Source organism: Falco naumanni, chromosome 9, assembly GCF_017639655.2.
Source record: "Falco naumanni isolate bFalNau1 chromosome 9, bFalNau1.pat, whole genome shotgun sequence".
NCBI lineage: Eukaryota > Metazoa > Chordata > Aves > Falconiformes > Falconidae > Falco > Falco naumanni.
In genome coordinates, this window is record NC_054062.1 from 50,032,543 (window position 1) to 50,052,942 (window position 20,400).

Here is a 20,400-nt window from a genome sequence, read left to right on the forward strand (position 1 = left end):
CAGACTGGTTTGGAAACATAAACAGCTTCAGAGCTTAATTAGAAACTGTTTACATCTTAAAGATAATTTCATTTTCTTCAAATTGTAACAGAGGTAATTCCAGATAGTTCTGCTGACTCCACAGTTTAATGTCTCTAAGCTGCCAGACCAAAGAATGCAAAGTGAGGTCTGCACAGCTGAACATAAACTGAGAGGGGTCAGGAAATACTGTGCTAACTAATAATGGTTTGATTATCTAATGTGTAACAGCTCTGCAGCTACAAGATGTTGTGAGCTGTCTAGAAAGAAGGGAAGAGAACCAGTCAGTAAATTACAGTGTCCTTTCCCACACTGTAATTCTGATTTCTTTCCCATTCCTAGCATGACCTTTTGCCTTTTTTAGCTTTTTTTAAAAAAATGTATTTTTTTTTTAACCTTGTGACGTGTTGGAATAAGTGGTTTTCACTTCAAGTTGATTTGGTACCAAAGCCAAGATGCTGTTTTCATGGCATACCTGGCTGTCTCCTGAAGCTAGTGTGCTGGAAATCTCTGGAGGTTGTATGTTTTCATAGCCCCGTTCTACAGACTCCAGTTCCGAGTGTGAGTATCCAAAATCAAGATGACCTTACATCCTGCTTCCTTGAGATCATTTTTCAAAAGAAATGTTATTGAAACCAATACTTAATGAATGACACATACGATTAATACTTTCCTAACTGGTCCTTAATAATTTTAACTATGTTTTATTTATTTGATTACATGTTTATAATATAGTTAATTTTATTTTTTTTTTTGTATGGCAGCTCAAAACCAAAAATTGAACAGAAGCAGATAACAAAATAACAAGGCTGCCCATAAAACCCTTTGAGAGCCAACCCTACCGAGCTAAATAGTTCTCCAGGAGATATCACCCACCCATCTATCATGCAAATATGTACTTATGTATCAAAAAAATCAGCATTACTGTTACTAGCCTTCTTTTGATGTGCAGACCTAAATCTCATTAAGAGTAATGGGTGATACAAATGGGGAGAACAGACCTTCAGCACCATCAAAGGACATCACTTGTGTAACACACTTTAACAGCAGGGTGCTCTTCCCCCAGACACTGCCCTTGGTGGTGAAGGCAGATGAAGAAGCTGCTGAGCATCTCCTCATCCTCACCCAATCCATCTGTCTGCGCTTACCCCAGCTGCATCAGGATAACTGTACACCTGAACTGCCAGACAGATCACTAAATAATCCCCATTAGTATATGTTCTTCTGCCACACGAAGCCTTGTTTTTAATTTGTATGGTTTCCATCATCTGGATTATCACGTACCCCACAAAACACTATTCCAGTTCACCAGAGATGGAAGCAAACTTCAGGACAGGAGTAAGCCAGGTTGGGGTTTAGATCCACAGGCCAATTTTTCTACTCAAACCTGTATTTCATGGTGTGCGTGTAATGCAATAATCCAAAACAGTAGATGGCTTTTGGATGGAGTCCCTGTACACAGATTCTATAATCCACATGCCTGTGACCTAGCATTTAACTTGACCTTAATAGTGAAAACAAATACCTAACCCAAGCTGTGACACCTCCGTGGCTTGGGGAGCATTTCCAGAGGCACCCTCAGACCCAGCAGCTCGGGGAAGAGGGAGTGTATCCATTGCCATGCTCTTGAAACAACAGCTACATGTGAGTGCTAAACCTTCTGGTAACCCTGCCCTCGCACTAGGCATGGACACCAGAGAAGCCTTGAAGTTTGAGCACTGCAGAAAATGAATCAGAGCATTTACACGGGGAAAATCAGATAACAAAACAAAACAAGACCTTCAACAATATGAAGCAAGCATGAACTGGGGACGGGGGGAAGTTGAGAAAGCAAACAAATAGCTATTTTAGATGTCCCTGATAATATATTTGCAACCACAGAGGGTTGTCAGTAGAAGGTAGCCAACAAAATCAGGTTTTCTTTGCCAGCAGAAATGGATGCTATAAATGACAGAAACAGAAATGTAATGCACCTCCCCTTGGCCACTGAAATTAATGCATGAAGTGAAAGCATCAAATGGAACTGTTTTTCACTTGCAGGAAAGCTGCCTTTCAAGGATAGCTTCTTCTGCCAGATCATACAGCGCTACGCTTTCAAAACCACTGGGAATTGGCCTGTAACATGCAACAAAGAACAAATGTTTCCTAACCTAACCCTTGGATGTCTGGGCCACTAGTACAATGAACCCGTGGACCAGCTCATCACCAGTGGGGCAAATGGGAATGTTCACGTCTATGGTGTCTTCTATGCACTCGCTGTCTTGCTTGGTGTCACTTCTTAGCTCTTCATAGACATCTGGTACAATTATTCAGGAAAAAAACACTGCTTCCACTTAAATATTTTATTTAGTCTTAATTGTAACTAATGTGCTGAGTGTTCAGTGCAGAATACTTAATTCTTCCCAGAAGGGATTAAAATATAGCGTGTACCAATGCTGTTTTTCTGTGGTATCTGGAAGAAGCCCACCTGATGGTCCTTCCCACCTTTAATTTTTCCCCATTTCCCCTCAGCAGCACTGAGATCAAGTCAATTAGTTTAATTTGGGACTGTCACTCAACTGATTCTTAGCGGATCGTGTTTTGCTCCCACTCTTATTCACAAATATGCAGCTTCCCATTGGCTGTTTTAATTCTAACAAAAAGGTTTTAATGTTACTTAAAACCATATTGATAACAGTGGGTGTTTTCTGGATTGGTTTTAAAAAAAGAAATTCTTCTCTGAATTTCAACAGTAAATGAACCAGTATTTTTCTACGTACTATTTCTATGTGCCCTTTCTGTGCTTCTAATTGTTCTCCTCCCTCAAAGCCGTGCCTCCAAAACCTCAGTAATTAAAGTGAAATTGTGTACTGAAAGGCAATTACTCAAAATTAGCTGTTATTTTCTACTGAGAGGCACATTTCCATAAAAATCCTCTAAAATTATGATCAATGGCTGAGAGGTTAAAGAATTGATCTCAATCCCATTTCTTGTTCTTCACTGACGAGCCCTACACAAAACCAGGTCCCCTGGCTGAAGCAGATCTCCAAGCCAACCCGCAGCACAGGCATTTCCACCAGCATAGTCACTGTGTCACAGGCCAAGCTCTACTTCCCTGTAACACATGCAGTCGTATTTATGTGAGTAAATTGCAATTAAAACCTGACCGAATCAGAAAAATACACTTATTTTGAATGCTAGTGTGAAAATGGAGATGGTAACACAAGATCCAAGATAAGAAGAGGGGGGAAAAGAAGGCAGGCATAGAGGGATTCAATTCATTCTCTGACTTTTCAAAAGGAACATCACACCAAAAGGAACATCACAAAGAGGAGCTGGGCAGAGAAATTATTGTAAAGAAGCTGATTTCTTGTTTCTGTTGCTGGCCCAGACCTTCCTGTGTGGCACCAAATGGTTTTCTGTCCTTAACGCTTCATACCATCACTGGGATGCAAACCAACACCTGCCTTGGAACTTTTGGAACAGAGAAAAAAAACGGTCTGCTAGGGACCTAGATTAAAATAAAAGTTTCTGAAGAGATAATCTTTCATCCAAAGGTCTTTTCAGCATATAGTAATGGCCGTGCCCTTTCTCACACATCAAGTTTCGCACTACTGAAATAAATACCACTTGTCTCATGTCTTGAAATGATACGTAAGCCCATACAGTATTTTTCTTTTTCTAAGGTTTTGTTATTTTAAATTATTTTGCATTTATTTCTTCATCATGGTCTTTGAGGAGAAGCCAATCACAGCCAAGGTAGAAATAAGAGTCAAAGCAGACTTACCCAGCCTGCTGCCAGGCTGTACTTGATGTGCGGTGGGGTTTGGAAGTCTGGACACAAAGTGACAGCACTTGATGCTAGAGTTCAAGGGCATTTGAAGGCATGCATGAAGGTGAAAACCTGCTTCTCTCTACAGAAGTGGAAATAGAGATGAAAGAAACGGCTGTAGCCTAGAAACCTGCCTGACATTTTAATTAGCTGTAGCTGGGATGATTCAGCAACAAGAAACGCTGCTGGCAAGAGCAACACACTTCTGCAAGAGGACAGTGAAGGAATCTTTCTTGATAGCAAGTCACAGGACTCTGCAAAGGGATGGAGACCCCCCAAAGGCATGGAGACATCACAAAGGCATGGAGACTCCACAAAGGGATGGAGACTCCACAAAGGGATGGAGACTCTGCAAAGGGATGGAGACTCTAGTAGGATCAGCAGCTGAATGAGCTTGGTAAAACCAGGTGTCCTTAGTGGATTCCTGGTCTCTCATTCATGCTTAAACTGGGATGGGGGAAATGGAAAGGCATCAAGAGGTACTTACTGTAAGAGGGAAGGAAGAACATGCTTCCAGTATGCTCAGCTTCCCTATGACAAGTTAGTTGTGTAAGTCACCTATACATAAACTAGAAGAGCATGCTGTTGGCAAGAACCCAGACATGGGGGTGAGGGGAAGTAGAAACCCTTGGCTTTACAGGAGGGGAGAAGACTAACCACAAAAATTTTGCTTCCCTTAAGGCTGGCAAGAAATTTCAAGCATATAGGAACTCTTGAGCTTTCAACTACTTTGGGGGAACTCACCTGATTCCAACCCCCATGGAGATACCTGTGCTCAATTTTGAGGAAGGAGCACATAAAAAGTGCATTACCAAAATTATTAAATAAACAAGCATGGCTAATTGGTATAATTTTGCCCCAGAGTTTGTGCTAAATTCTGCTTTCAGTTGCAGTGGTATAAATCTAGACTAATGCCTTGGGTTTCACCAGAACTTTTCTGTATTTATCTAGCTGTCAGGCAGAATATTTTCACTCCTGAGTGGAAACTTCAGGGAGATACTTGGGAAATCAATGGAATACTGAAATGGCCTCGTGGGCTCAGCCTAGCCCCTTAGTTTTCAGATGCTGCCATCTCAGTAAAAAGATTTGCAGATCTCTTTAAGACTCCTTATAGCCTTCTTTTTCACTTGGAACAGTCTAAAAACAATCTAAAAGAACTGGAGGAATATCATTAAAACATACACATTAAAAAGGGAACAATGCGTTAGCATTAAATATTTCCTTACTGATACTATTTTTATAACAACGCCCCAAACTTCTATAGTGGGATTTATGTGATTTCCACTGCAGATATTTGAATCTCTAAAAGGCCTGGAATGCCACAGATTTGGGCTTTCATATGCTTGATTCCATGTCATACGAAATATATTTTGCTAAAGTCGCAGGTCTTTAAGGCATTCGTAGCTCACACACAAGTGGTACACATCTTGCTGGTATCTTTTAAGAGCTAAAGCTATAGGAAGCTCATTAAAGGACAGATCCAACAGAGTTTAAATTCCACAATGATCCCTGGAGATTTTTTCCACCAAGATGTAATTTCCAAGACCTCTTCAAAGACTGAAACATAAGAACTGAAAGAAATGGCAATAATTAATGAAATCACTTTTAAGTAAAAAGCCTTTAAACATTCCCTTTTGCTGCACAACCACACAAATGACTCCAAAGGGAAGTTTACAGAGGCCTTTCTGTTATAACCTAGATATTTCTGATTCTTTTTAGATACCAGATAAGGGTTTCTCAGGGGCTTGTACTTTTCACATGAGCTTCAACCCGAAGATTTTTTTTCCCCCCTTGCCCTTGTTAAATTTACCTTAAAGCAACAGAAATCAGAAGAGCACAGAGTGAGTGCCACTGAGCATACTGAGAGAGCAGGCTGTCTCTCTAAATGTACGTGGCTTCCCTGGGATGCTCTTTGTTTTGATGTTTTTGCCATCTTAAGCATGCGTTTCAGGTAGGGAATCTTCACCTGGCCTTCCCTTAACTGACACGTGCTTCCACAGCTGAAACCTTTTCAGTTACCCTTGAATAATGGTGCTCAGAGGAATACTACTGTTGGTCAGGCGTTGGGTAAACACTGAAAGTATTAATTTTAAATTGGTAAATGCAGTTTGGCTTAAGGCATAAAGCATTGTCCCAGAATACTTATTACAGATTGACAGCACAGTATGAAGGTAAAGCCTAAGGCTAGAAACCCGATACTAAAATTTCTGTTTATAAATCAATAATCACTGCAAACAAGACAGCCTACTCAGTTCTGTGAACGGCACATCCCTTCCTAGGCACAAGTTGAAGCTAAAGTTTGGTCAAAATCCGAAGAGAGCGTCACAAAGCTGGAGTGTGGCTGATGGCCCCCTCCCCAAAGTGTCAGCCCTGTGGGTGCCGAGGCTGGGCACGGAGGGGCTGAAAGAAGCACGGCCTTTAGCCTGTGAGGTGCTCCGGGAACCCCAGCATAAAGTGAGCTGAGATGCTCGGTCTGATATCTGAGGAATATGCTGAGCGGGTACAACCTTGGTGTGTCCATGCTCTGAGCCAACTCAGCCCCAAGTGTCTGGATTGGCACATCCAGCCCAGAGAACAACTTCAGATACCCCCAAAGGACTCCGGTGCAGAAGGCAAAACCAGGGAAGAGCTATCTAACCTCACGTTAGAGACACTTCCACAAGACGAGTTCAGAAAGTGTCTAGAAATTTCTGTCCTGAAAGCATCTCCTGTATTTATTTCTAGAAGTGGAGTAACTGGATGCCCACCTCAGCTGAGACAAATAAAATTTACATGCATCTTTCAGGAGCTCAGAGCCCAGACTTGCCCACCACCACTACTACCTCACCCCACCTCAGAGCCCCCTTTCCAATTCCAATTTGTTTTCACAGGGTGCATATAAGCTCTGACGTGCTGCAGAATGCAATTCCATATGGGTATTTATTACCTATTGTTTTAGAAGAGCCAAGCTGTTTTTCTTTTCCAAACTGTGGAAATCGCTCTCATTCTCCTCCACTCAAATAAGTCTCTTTTGTTTGTCTCTTAACTTGCTGTGCTTGGCCTCTGGCCAGAAGTCCTTTTTCTGCCTTGAAGGAGGGTGACAGCATGCCTTTGAAGAAATGCCAAGGCTGCTGTTAGGCTGACCAGCAGGGAGCAATCCTGCCCAACACTCCCTGGCCTCTCCCAGATCGCTCTCCTTCTTTCCCAGAAACATGCAACCTCGGGGATGGCAAAGGTTGAGTCGATCACAATTCCCAGAAGAGATTTTTAAGCAACAGATGAACTTTAAGCACAAAGAGAGAACATTGGAGCTGCAAGAGACATCAGAAGATCATCTAGACCATCCTCCTGCCCAAGGGCAAATCCAGCTGTACCTACAAGACTCTGCTGACAGATATTTGTCTGACTGGTTCTTACCAGCTTCCAGTCACCAAACTTCAGCTATGTGTGTGTGTCTGCAGGCGGCCCAGGACAGCACATCACTTACCGTCAGAAAGCGCTGGAAAATCTACTCTCTCTCACCTCCATTTAATCCTATCAGTTCTTGCCTGAATATGGGCATGAAGAACCCATTCATTATATTGCTCAGTTTCTAACAGTACTTTAAAATATAAAGAAGCAAGCTGTAACTGGTTACGCTGGTCATGGTGCCTGTACTTTTTCTGTCTACAAAACCACTACGCTTCTCCATTGACGTAGTACCTTTATCATCAACCATTCAGCACTGACTCAGAGCTGATGAGCACAGGTTCACTGGATTTATTTCCCACTGTCTTGTATGTTTTCTTGGAAGATCTCTCTCCGGCCACTGAACAACCCTAACCCCACTGACCTTGCAGATTTAATTCGGTCACATGTGAAAACTGCTATACACTTATAACAAGGGGTGAGGTGGAAAAGTTTGTGCAAAACTAAAGAACGTTCTCTGCACAAGAGAAAAGCTTTACAGGAAGCCTAATAATATATTTCCTGCATGACTTTATTTCCTACACTTTCATCCTAGTCTTGGCCTTGGGATGCTGCTCATTTCCTATTATGACCAATACTCGGTTGGCAAGAGGAGAGATGGTGAAATTCTGATTCCACGCTTGCAATGCAGTTTGATTGGTTTTATTTTACATCAACCAGTTGCTTACAGCATTTTTGTCTCTCACACTGGTAATGCAGAAATAGAAAAGTACAACGGTACATGTTGTGCTCTGATAACAAGTTTAATTGTTTCAGCTGGAGGGGAATAACTGCGAGAAGTTTTGACAGGTGTTGAAAAGGTTTTTCTTTTTTCCCTTTAAATGGTCCTGAGACACAAAATGAAAGTGAAAATTTTCCACTCTAAGTGTAACTTGCCAGTGCTATAACTTGCACTCACCCAGTAGAGGGGTTCATGATGCAGCCCCCTTTATCAGTAGACGCTTTGCAGTTGCAGCCCCTCTCCAATGTATCGTGATTCATTCCAAAGTTGTGCCCCAGTTCATGAGCCAGCGTGACTGCTGCACCTAGAGGGTTTTCTGAGTGATCCTTAAAAAAACCAAAAGAACTAGTCAAGTCAACACATAAAAAACAATTCAAAATACACATTTCCCACCCAACGTCCTATTGCCTGTGTTTTGAAATGTTTTATAAATTTGCCGTCTGTGGTTACACTGTTGTTAAATGGACACAGTTTTAAATTCAGCTGCGTATACTAAGTGCAGGCTGGGAATTTCAGGACAAACTCTCTGGCCTGGCCACCCAGTTTCCCGAGCACGTTAGACATTTGAGACCATCGGGCAGCTTTGAACATCTGGGCCATCTCTTTATTTAGGGCTTAAAACTCCCCTGCTCAATCTATCCCCCAAACTCCCAAGACACGGCAGTGGCAGAAAAGTCACCCAGATGCGGAGTATTGGGACGGGCCATCATTTATGGGCAAGGGTAAGTGTGATGAGGGAAAAGTGAGAAAATTGTTCATGTCAAAATGTAAATTACAAACACAGCAAAAGACTTCACTTGGTCTATTTAATATTTTTTGGACTGTTTCTTTAATATCAGAAAGCCCAAGATTTCACAAGCCTTGCAAGAAAAACCAGGTACTTTGAAAAACCTCCTTTTTAAAACGAAAGGACAAAACAATCTTCAAACCTTCAATGGCCTTTTATTAACACCTATGAATATTCTAAATGTTGCCAAGTGTCAGATTGAGATATTAACATTAATCCTCATTGAAATGCTGATTTGGGGGACAATCGTTTCTAAGAACTTCACCGTATGATCTGATTACAGGCTCCTGATCAGCCTGATGTTTTGGCTTAACCTTGAGTAAAAGACCTTTCCACATTGATCATCTTCTTAAGGGGAAAAAATTCCACTGTACCTATATGAAAGCTTTTCCTAAAGGCATAAACATGTAATATAAATGCATGATCCAGTCTTTAACAGTCAGTAAATGGAATTACTATGTACAGCTGCCTGCTCTAGAAGCATATATGAATATATTCAGTTGAAACAACTCTTTTAGTATCATCTAAGCCAGCCTTCATACTAAAAAGAAGTGAAAGGTAAAACTGTCTAAAACATTAGCTATATATTAATGAAGCCCTTAATACATGACTTGGGGTAGGTTTAAAAGTTTCCTCATCTGTCTGTGCTAATATTTTTAGTAAAACAATTCTCAAACAGAAAACAAAATCAAAAGGAGAATACAGCCATTCTGAAAACAAGAAACTCCTCTTTCTGCATTTCGAAAAAACTCAAAATAATTTTACTTTTCTACAAAAGATCTTTTTTTTAGTTTTTCCTGAATTTAAAAATTTACTATAAAAATCTTGTGACTAAGAAAACAGCAGGTTTGTGTGCACTTATATTCTAAGATGCCTGTTTGCTGAAAGAAGCTGCACAATCTCTTCTAGTCACAGAAACAACAGAGTAAACCTATGCGGCAAAATAATGTGTAATAAGAAAATACATACACTTGCACAATGCCTACATATGCAGATATCTTATTTAGATACTAGTCACATACAAACTGATTTATCATTGTACTCATAGAAATGTATGAAATATTTAGAGATTTCAATGTAATCAAACCTGATGTCATAAAAAGAGTGCAACCTCTCACTCAGCCAGAGAACATTCCAGGACCAAAGATCCATATAATTTACCAGTGACACATTGAAGTGATGCCTTGAAATTAGGGCTATGTGATCAAGACAGCAATTCCCCTAAGCTTTGAGCTGCCTAGACAGACAGCAAACCTGAACATCTTCTCCAGGGCAAAAAAGAGCTCAGCTTTTCTTTATTTTGCCAGTATCTCTTCTACTACTGAACAGGGATTATATTTATCTGAACACCTCTAAAGCTGGCAATTAAAAACAAACCCAAGAATTCACACGATTCACTCCAGAACTAGAGCAATAAATGATCTGAAATGTAATTTTGGTCTTGAATAGGCAAACAATTATTACAGCCCATGCGGTTCTCATTACTCGCTCAGATCCACTTGGAATGCAATTTTATCAGTTTCTAGAGAGGGTTTTTAAAACAAAGAATGTGATGCCTCAGCAAAAGAGGTTATTTGTAGGCAGCATAAATGAAGATTGTCAAAACAAACAGTGACATGTCCCATTTGATACTGAGACCATTTAAGTATCACAAGGACTAAAGAAATGACTTTGACTTATTCCACCAGGGCCTTTTAAAGTTAACTTGAGCAGTAAAAGTCATTACCCAACAACCACAACCACTGAATAAGCAGCCATCTAGTGTTAAGACATTTTAAGCTGTTGCACAAAACACGCAGCTTCTTTCAGCTGAACTCTGCCTCATTCCACTGAGATTCAGACCAAATCGTAATAATAAAATACTGTCACCTACAGCCAGAGCAGGCAAATGCCCCAGTCCTGGTACTTTTCATGCAGGTTCACTCAGTTGTAGGAATAAGTTTCCTAAACCATGCTTTTATTCCACTTAATTCGCCCAAACCTAAGTGCCTCAGTTCCACACTTGTCATTCAGCCTAACTTCCCTCTTAAGTTAACAGAAATTAGACACGAGTGAGAATACTACATTATATTACAGCAACTCAGCAATATCTTACTTTTAAATCCATGAATTTAGTGGACAATCTTTTGAAATAAGAATGAAGTCTGAATCATCTCAAAGGCTTGCTCTTTTCTTTGGTCTTTCTACAACACAACAGAAGCATCACAGTAAAATAAAATTATAATGCTCTTGATACACCAAAAGATTCTCATACTCAGATGACTGCTCTCACCACTTTGAGTTTCTCTTCAAATTAGTGGGAGGCAGGGTGTCATCTACCACTGAGAGAATCCAGCCCTATAGGAAATTGGAGAGGGGCATGCTCTCAGGGAGGCATGGCAGAGGAATTTATATCATATAGTAGAGCCGACTAGCTGCAAAACCAGCCAGTAAAATCAGATCGTACAAGAATGACTCCATTTTTTTTGTATTCAAATGTTATTTCTCATGCAATCTCTCCATTGCCTCATCTTTCAGAACAGTTTTGAGAGTGTGGGAGTTTTTTGGTATTGAGTGTTCACGGTGGGATGGGCAATAGGTTGGCTGGATTATAAAGTTGACCAAATGTTCAGTTGCCCAGTGTTGAGACATTGAGCACTATAGCCTCCCAGGTTAAAAGTTCATTCTTTCATTTGCATATCTTCCAAATGTAGAGCTTTCTTCTGTAGGTACCGGTATATATAATTTTTGTATACGTCTGAATTAGCCTTTATTAGCTGAGGGGGAAAGTTTGGCAGCTGCCCATTTGGGTTTTGGGGGTGAGTGTTCGCTTGTTTGGGATTTGGCTCCTTTTTAAGGAGTTGCTTAAGGAACTGGGTCTAGTTATGCTGCGCAAGCCTTGAGTTAATTTGCACCTCAGAAGCTGAAATTCACTGAGGTGGGAGTCTGCAAAACATCGTGCTCCCCTGCCCAGCTGAAGCTGCAGCCTGCCCCATGGCTCGTACACAGGCACTGGGTTTCTCCCGGACGGATAAATCCATCTCTCCTCGGTCAGAACCCTGAGAGCACTTTAAAGAAATGTTGATTCTTGTTTTCTTGTTACTGGAACAAACTATGTTTTGTTGTTTCTGTTTAAAATGACAGTCTCCAGACCGTGGAGGACTGACTTTGCAGTAAAAGACACTGTAGCATAGTTTAAAGCTTTTGCAAAAAATTAAAAGGACAAAAAGGTCATTATTAAAGGCAGCTCTGACTGCAGATAAGCCAAAGCGGTGACTGCTGGCCTGAGGGTGAATTGGATAAAATGAGGCTGTCTGCCTCATATATGCCTTTGCCAAGATTTGGAAGTGCTCTGGGAGACTCCTACAGCTTTTTCTTCCTCTTCCTCCTTTTTCTTTTGCACCTATCGCCCAGGTACCCAGTGAAAGGCTGTTACAAACAGCTACTAGAGGCTCGGCTTCTCCAGCTACCGGGAGACTGAAGCCTTTGTCTTTTCTACAATATTGACATGCCTTTCTCCCAATTATGTGATTTGATTGCTCTTTCCAGCTCTCCTACACCTCAGCTTCTCTGCTCATCTCTTAAATCCTCACAGTCTGGACCGTCTATAAATCATCTTCCATGACTGCATGCTTCACCCCTGCTTGGCTTCTTGCCTACTTGTCCATGAGACCACAAAGGGGCCCTGCACTGCGGGCCAGCCTTGGTTTGGGAGCTGGTTAGGAAAGGAGGAAATGCAGGAGCGGGAAGGGACCGCATCTCTGCTCTTACAGCACTGTGTGGATTGTCTTGAGGCAAAAGCCTTCTGTCCTGGGCTCCAGGTTAGTCCCGTGAAGCTCTGAAGAACTGGGAACTTTGAGACCATGCAAACGCTGAGCATTGTGCATTCCTGAGCTCCCACCTCATTGAAGTAGGGATCTGCAGCTGGGGTGTCCAGCAGAGCTGGAGAGAACCCCCACATCGCTTGGGTTGTTGGAAGTCTCAACAAAGCTGTAGAAAGCACAAAGGTTTTCAGCACGTGCAGGCTGAACTCAGAGACCGGGAAGCTTTCAGGGCTCCCTGGCTTTCTGCTCTGGAGTTGAGCTCTGAGGTCACCAGCTGAGCCTGTTAGTGACCTGCAAACTCTGGGAGTTCACATCTGATTTTATTTAAAGTACTTCTATTGCAAAGCTTAGTCAATGCAAAACTTCTTCCCCCATGATTAGCACAAAACACTGTTCAAAATAAAGTAAAAAAAAAAAAAAAGAAAAAATCTGCAAGAAAATACTCCAGAACTACACCCAGAAACTGGCTAAGAGGCGTACTTGTATTTTCATCATGCCTAGCACCTAACGGCAGCATTGCCAGTCGCACTGTTTGAGAGAGGCTCAGGTAGAACAAATGCTGCTGTTGTTTGTTCTTCTTGTCTGGCAAAGTAATACACCCACTGCGCTGCAAAGATGGAAAATAAGGCCTTACACAGAAAACTGTGTAAATACAGAATAAAATCAATATAATAAAAGATTCAGGATAGGCTGTTGTTGCCTGTAACACTAGTTTACCCAAGTGCATAACAAATATATCTTCTGGTTCTCATCCTTCACAGCACCACAGCACCTGATCTAATGATAGTTAGGAGTAAAGGATCCTTGCAAAGAGGTCATGCTATATTTTTAATGCGATATGTTGATTTTTTTCACTATGGAAACAATCATTTACAAGCAATCTGAATGTACATATAGATAATATTAAGACTGAAAATGGGACAAATGGGGCTAATGTTCTGTTACAGAATACAGTATTACAAAACTTGAGACGGTGTCACACCAGCTGGGCCAGTTTCAAGTCCTGTGCTTTTACCACTTACCATGACGACCCCTCCAGACTGCTCTGCAGTGCACATGCTCATTATGGGCGCCATGCCAATGGTAGTCCCTTGGAAGTACACCCCGCTGCAGGAGGGCAGGAAAGGAGAAGAGGAATCACAGAATCACCGTTCAGTGCCAAGATACCTCCCTATTTTTGTATTTCTGCCAATCTCAAACAAAGATCCCATTTCAAGTGTCTCGGCTCCACATTTGCAGGTTTAAAACAATGCAAAGCACCGATTAATCATGCCAACTTGCCAGACTGACAATGACAGCACCCCTGCTACGAGAAAGATCCATTTGATCACTGTCCTTTGGGTTTAGTTCTGGAACAGGACCCTTCCTTCCTGTCCTTTTTCCCTGACTGAAGTTGGGATTAGAAATACAAACATAATGTCTTTAGCTGAAAGAAGGGTTATTTTAATGCAGTAGGGAGTCTATATGCTACTTGTTATAATACACAGATTAGAAAATTCCGAAGTATTATTATACATAGAAAGTAATCAAATATCTCATGAGGAACAGTTTGGAAGGGTTCAGTCTATTCTTACACAGCTAATGTAAGAATATCTATGTAATGAGTAAAGAGCTCCTTTTAATTACTAAGACATTAAGTATGTTTATCTGTATAGTCTAAAGAATAGTTCATCAATCAACATTATGCCTGGTTCAAGAAAAAGGTGTTCCTTTGGCTACCTTGTTTTTTAAGACTGCTTTTACTTTGAGCATGTTTACTCACTTTAATCCAGGAAACAGCAGCAGGGTAAAAGATGTGTATGATTTCACGCTAAGTCACAAATGCAAATGATCCGTCTCATTTACACTGAATTCTAAAGTCTACTGCGTCTTTCTACTAAGAAGAAAGACTACTACTACTTCAGGTAGTGCCCCCTTAGCTCTGCATTTGGGGTGAGGGCAGGGCTGCCTTTTCCAGTAACAATTTAGGCTGAGACCAGCTTAAACCACCTGTAAATTCATACCCTCAGTATTTACCAGGTTAATACACATCTACACTTTTACATTAGTTGTATTCAGGAAAGGTCTACAAGTAACAGGGCTACTGCAGAGCAGTGGAAGGAAATTAATCTGAAGCATCTGCTGAAGGGCCTTGCAAAATGCTTTTATTTTGGTGTTTGTAGAGGGGAGAGACAAACCCTCAGGAGCACAGATGTTCCTCACAATACCTTAGCAACTGGGGAAGGATTCAGTGCAACCAGTCTCAAACCACTGAAATCCCGGCCGATATCAGAGTGTCAAGTGTACCTTATCAGCTGTGCGTTGTCATGGGGTTTACGAGGTAGTAGTTTTAGCTTTCTCCAGTCCAGAAACTCATGGAGGCTGGTGAAAGGGTCTTGAGAAATCGAGCACTTATCCATGTCATTCCATACTTCCACTCCGACCAGGGCTACTCGAATATTTAGTGGCCTATAGAACTAATGAGAAAAGAAAAACAGAAACATGTCTTCAAAACCCATTTTAGATCACACTGGATTAGAATATTCCAACCAAAGCATAATGTGCATATGAACCTTTATTATAGAGGCTTAAATGTTTTCTTCTCCAGGGCAAAAGTGAATACCTGATATGACTGACTAAGACGAAATACTTCCATGACTTCCAGAAAACAGTTCTGACCTGACTAAATACCTGTAAGACATTCAAAGACATCCAAAGGTATGTTGTGTCCCACCCAGGTTTGGCATCTTCCTTCAAGACAGAACGTTGCAACTACCTTCGCACGTCCTTCACTTCCGAACAAACGAGGTGCTACGGCAGGTGACACCCCCATGGCTGCCCTCCATCGCTAGCACCGATGCAAGCCAAGAGGCAGGGGCAGCTGTGCTGTGCTACCATTGTGGTTCAAAATAACAGCTGAAAACCAGCCAGAGTCATTGAGTCTTGCTCGCAGCAGATAAAAACAAGTGATCTTAGTGCTGTGGGCTCCACACGCTATTATCCTGCTGGTAAATACCGCAGCTACCACAAGAGAGGAGCCAGAGCAGCATTAGTAATGGAGCAGAGATAACAACTTTAATGTGAGACTAATGTGAAGAAAGATTCAAGAATCGATCAAGTCCAGATTTGGCTGACAGCCTGAGAAAAGAATGTACTAGATCTTTGTCTTGTTTATATGCATTACAGCCATTTGGGTAATGTTGGCATTTGCTGAGCATAAATTAAGCATGAAACATAAATATATTCTAACATGCAAAATTAATTTTGAGCAGGTAACATATAAACACCTGTCCTCCAGTAATAAGTCAGCAAGACAATTACAGAAGAGGTGGAGGTGTCTTCAGCAGCTTGTTTTTTAATCAAGAATGCTTCTCCTTGAGTTATTGCCCTTGAAGCATCACTTGATAAATTCTCAGCGAAATTAAGACTCCCTGAGTTACGATTTCACTACCGGACTCTGAGTTTTTTGTGGTCATACAGCACAACAAAAATAAACTTTAATTTGTTCAAAAAGCACTGTAGAGGACTCGTGGTGTTTATTGTCAAGAAATTACTTCACATACAAAAAAAAAATAAATGCAGTGTATGCCTCTTTGTTATTGCTTTTACTCAGCCATCAACTTCTGCTTCCTTAAACACTGCGTATTTTCAATTCCATCATCTCCCTTGGGCTAGGTATCTTCTTGACTGTGTCCTCACTGGCCCTCTGTTGGGCTGGCCTTACAACTGAACCATCCCTTGCTGCTGCAAAGGAATTCGTTCTCCAAATTCGTGCTCAAAATTATCTTTTTCCTATGGGCTGTTCCATATGCGATTATCCGCACCCTCTCCCCAGGTTAATGAAATCCTAGGGCTAAATTGTGCACCTCCTTAGAAATAGTGCTTCCACAGGCATACGCATCCCACCTATAGCAGAGCTCACAGCTCAGTGTGTTGAAGGGCACACGAAAGGTTTCAGTTTACTGTTTTGGTTTTACTGGTTGGAGAGAAGCATTGCTCTGAAATACCGGAGTATGAGTAAGGCAGCTGGCTTAGCTCCTTGAAAAGGTGCGTGGGTAAGGAGCTGTGACAAAGGTTGCGAAAGCTGCTGATCTGAGTGCCGCGACTTTCTTAATTTACTAGTAGAAGAAAAAGAGATTTCACAACACCTTTCAGAAAGCATAGTACGTTTGGAAAAAGTGAAATAATGCTTAAGTTCTTACCTTATCAACATAGTTTGCAATTTCTATCAGCCTCTGCTTAATTTTTTCCACATCCTTGCCTTGTCTCTGAAACTTGGAATGTAAAGGATCAGTGTACTAGCAGCACAAATGTCACAGTTTCCCCCCAACAGCCACCTTAGCCTGCCAGCGGTGTCGGTGATGTTTGGGAGCTGCGTGGTGCAAGCAAAGGCCATGGGCAGACTCCCGTTGGCTTCATGGGATCGTGGTCTGCCTCAGTATAAGCACAGGCTATGGGACAGAATTTTGGTTCTTGTGAAAAGATTTTAAAATCCCTGAGTCTTACACAGGGATCTTTCAGGGACTGATGTTTGTGAAAAAGAGAAGGCTCTTCTGTTAGCTGTTTCATCTCCTGCTACTAGTAAAGTGATATCGTACGTCCCTAACTAGCAGTGTTCAAGGAGAAAAAAAAAAAAAAAAAGGTGGTAAAATAATTCAAACCAAGACTTAGATCTTTGGCTGCCATTAAACTCACTGAAACGCTTCTACAGCTAGTCCTTTGACTCGCTTTGAAGTTCTCGTTGCAAACTGTCAGGAAGGCAGTCGTGCTTCGTGCAATGCGATGGTAAAACACTGCTTCACGTGCAGGATCCTACCGTGTCTTCCAAACAGTGATGGTCCCACCGAGGGCAGAGTCTCTGCCAATGTAGGCTTAACTAGCTCAAGGAGATCCTGAGCAGTCAATTTATATTTTCCTCTTCTTCAATTACTGCCAGATGCGCCAGTTATTTGAGAGTCAAATTCCCTATGAAGTATTGCAAGGAATTTTACAACTGACTGTCAGTGCTGCCCTATCTTAACAGCACCTTCCCTGGCTTAACCCTAATTAGGGAAGAAGCTTTACTTTTGAAAACCATCATATTGCTGTCTGAAGCACATTATTTGCAATACCATGGCAGCTGACCTGAGCTACCTGTTTCCTACCCAAGCTTCCCACAACTTTTAGTTTTCAGTTTCTTACCTCACGATTGTCTGCCACAATAACAAGCTCCACATACTTTGTTGTCTTCAGAGTCTCCCTCTTGTACTGCCAAAAAAATATGAAAATAGTATTTTTTTTTGGCAATAAATGATCCTTGGAATCAGCACTTCCTCAGTCCAACAAAGTGCTTGAAGAGGAGAGACACAACATCTCAGACCTCCAAAGATTTCCCTGCATACAAATTTTTATTGTATTCCTTCTCCTCATGGAAGTTTTCCTTTTATCTACTGCAACAGAAATAGTCTACGTAGTACTTACAAAAAACCTCGCCGTGATCTGATCACAGCAAGCAGGAAAGTGGTGCAAAGTCTCTCTCAACCTTTCAGCTTTCTGCGGTTGAAATGTTTGAGTTATCTTTCCTCGCAGGAGAATATCACCTCTAGCAGAAAGACCTTTGCTATTTCCAAGGCACATTTAAAGAAATGATGAGATGACTTTTAGCAAACTTTTTACACAATAGACAAACTGGCTACTAAGAAAAATGAGAGATAAAGGGATATTGAGTGAAGCTGAGAAAAGATCAAGTGGTCAACTGATAAATTATGTAGGAAGAAAAACCCCAAGAACAAAAACTGCAGAAAAAATTGGAATGAACTGTCAGTGTCTGAGGAAGCAAACTAATAGTATAAAAATGGAAGGCACACATTTCATTTTGTATCTGTATATCCATACAGAACAGCTGGTCACGCTACTTGCAGTTTAAATGCAAGTCTAAAAGAATCATAATGCTTCGCTGCAAAAAAGATGACTGAAGAAAATGGAACCATTTTGTAAGAGTACTAATCATCGCACAGACCCTCCGCTACCCTAAATTTAAGTGACTTATTAATGCCTGTAAATGTTCTGTGATTTACAGCAGCTGAGCACCTATTCTGTCATTCCTCCCTTGCTGCTGGAGTAAGACAGTTAGGGAAAAGAGGTCTCAGCAGGGTATCTGATCTTCCTGCCAGAATTCAAGGGGCTTAAGCAGATGTCTGACCTAGTAATGACCATGATGTCTTGAACCAAACCAATGTTCTATAACCTAAAACATGACTAAAGCTTTCCAAACTAAACTGTTCCAAGGTAAACTGTGTGATCCCCGAAGTTAAATCAGTGCTGCACATCAGCTTCCAGCCAAATTTCACAAAGTTTTCTTCACATTACCAAAGCGTTCCTCTTTGTTATCTGCAGATTAATGATTTTGAATGTTTTGCAACAAACACTGTGTATAGAGGACAGTGACAGATGCAACCTTTAATGACTCTGACTTTCAAATTCATATTTAATAGTGTTACACAGCCTTCAGACTACAGTAACTGGAAAATTAAGTTCCATTTGGACAGTATTTATGAACTGAAAAAGTTGTAAAAGCTATCATTAATGAACTAAACGTCAATGACATAAACCCTTCACAGGATTACGCTTTCATTGGGGGTCTGGCAAATGAGAGCAGGCAGATACTCTGACAGCTTCTGCTGGTATTGGGGTTCTCTGCCACCTGTTTGTGCTCTACTGGAGGCAGCTGTCACCACCATGGGGTCATGGTGTGTGAACAGACTTGGTGCCCATGCCCGGCCACACAGGTCATCAGCATGTGCCAGCTGGGAACCAGGACACCAAGGAGCCAACCTGTCCCCTCCTGCTGCTCCTGGAACAGCAGCAGATGCAACACAAAGGGCCTGCTGTGTCTCAGTAGACTCCAGCGGAACCTACAGTGCTCTGGCAGAGCTTGGGTTACCTCACTGCAAAATACATCAGACGTGAGCGAGATGCCACATAAGGCAAATCACTACGTGTGTGGTGTTTGTGATGGAATTGATCTCTGACACCGAGTCTAACATAAAACTGAAATTTGTTATGCTGTCCTAATCAGAGATGTACCCCCAAAGTGCCTCTAGCCTCCGTTCAAATGAAGAGTAAAAGATGAGGCAAGAAAACCCAGGTGCAAAGTTGTAAGAAGAGCTCTGTTACATCAGTCGGTTTAAACCATTTACTTTTTACCAAGAGTAAAACTGTTTGGACTGGAGAGAGTTAGCCTGAGAGAAATTGGCTAGCAGGGAATGATCACGTAAGCCTCTGGTGACTGACTTGCATAACGAATCCGTTCCTGTGATTTGCCCAAAGGCTATGTGCATTCCTTGGATACAATATTTATTTATAAAATATACCTAATTATGACTTCTTTCAGCGTGCTTTCTGCGGCCAACTGCATCAATGTGCAATCCGCTGCCTGAGTTAATTCTTCAGAACTAAACCGAAGCGTCAGTAATACAGCCATGACAGATAAGAAGTGGTTGGAGGCAATACGGTTTGTTCCAGACTGTTGCCCTTCTCCCCTGCTTCTGCCACCCCTGATCCTACCACAAAACTGCTGTCCCATGCTGCGGCAGTCCTTCCTCACGTTCCCTTGCTTGGGAATCGGCATGGCGTGGATTCACACTGCAGTGTGGCAACCTCTCTCTTTCTCTGTGAGCCACCTGCCCCAGATGGCTCACCCGCCTGACCTGCGGGCCACCAGCACCACCACAATGGCTATTTTTTTGGTGGCTCCAGAGAAAAGGCCGTACGGTAGGGACTGTCTTACATGTCAGGCTTGCTTCCTGCAGGATCCTATCTCGATGGAGCTCAGCTGGAAAACACACTCCTGGCT

At 41.8% G+C, this 20,400-nt stretch overlaps 1 protein-coding gene across 1 annotated transcript in view; it reads right to left on the reverse strand.

Annotated features, from left to right (window-relative positions):
- Positions 1–20,400, reverse strand: part of ADAM12 (ADAM metallopeptidase domain 12) — a 187,631-nt gene that overhangs the window by 44,949 nt on the left and 122,282 nt on the right. Inside the window, 5 exon segments of the mRNA XM_040607235.1 lie at positions 8,175–8,323; positions 13,610–13,694; positions 14,874–15,043; positions 16,769–16,840; positions 17,748–17,813. Of these exon segments, the coding sequence (XP_040463169.1) occupies positions 8,175–8,323; positions 13,610–13,694; positions 14,874–15,043; positions 16,769–16,840; positions 17,748–17,813 (542 nt within the window).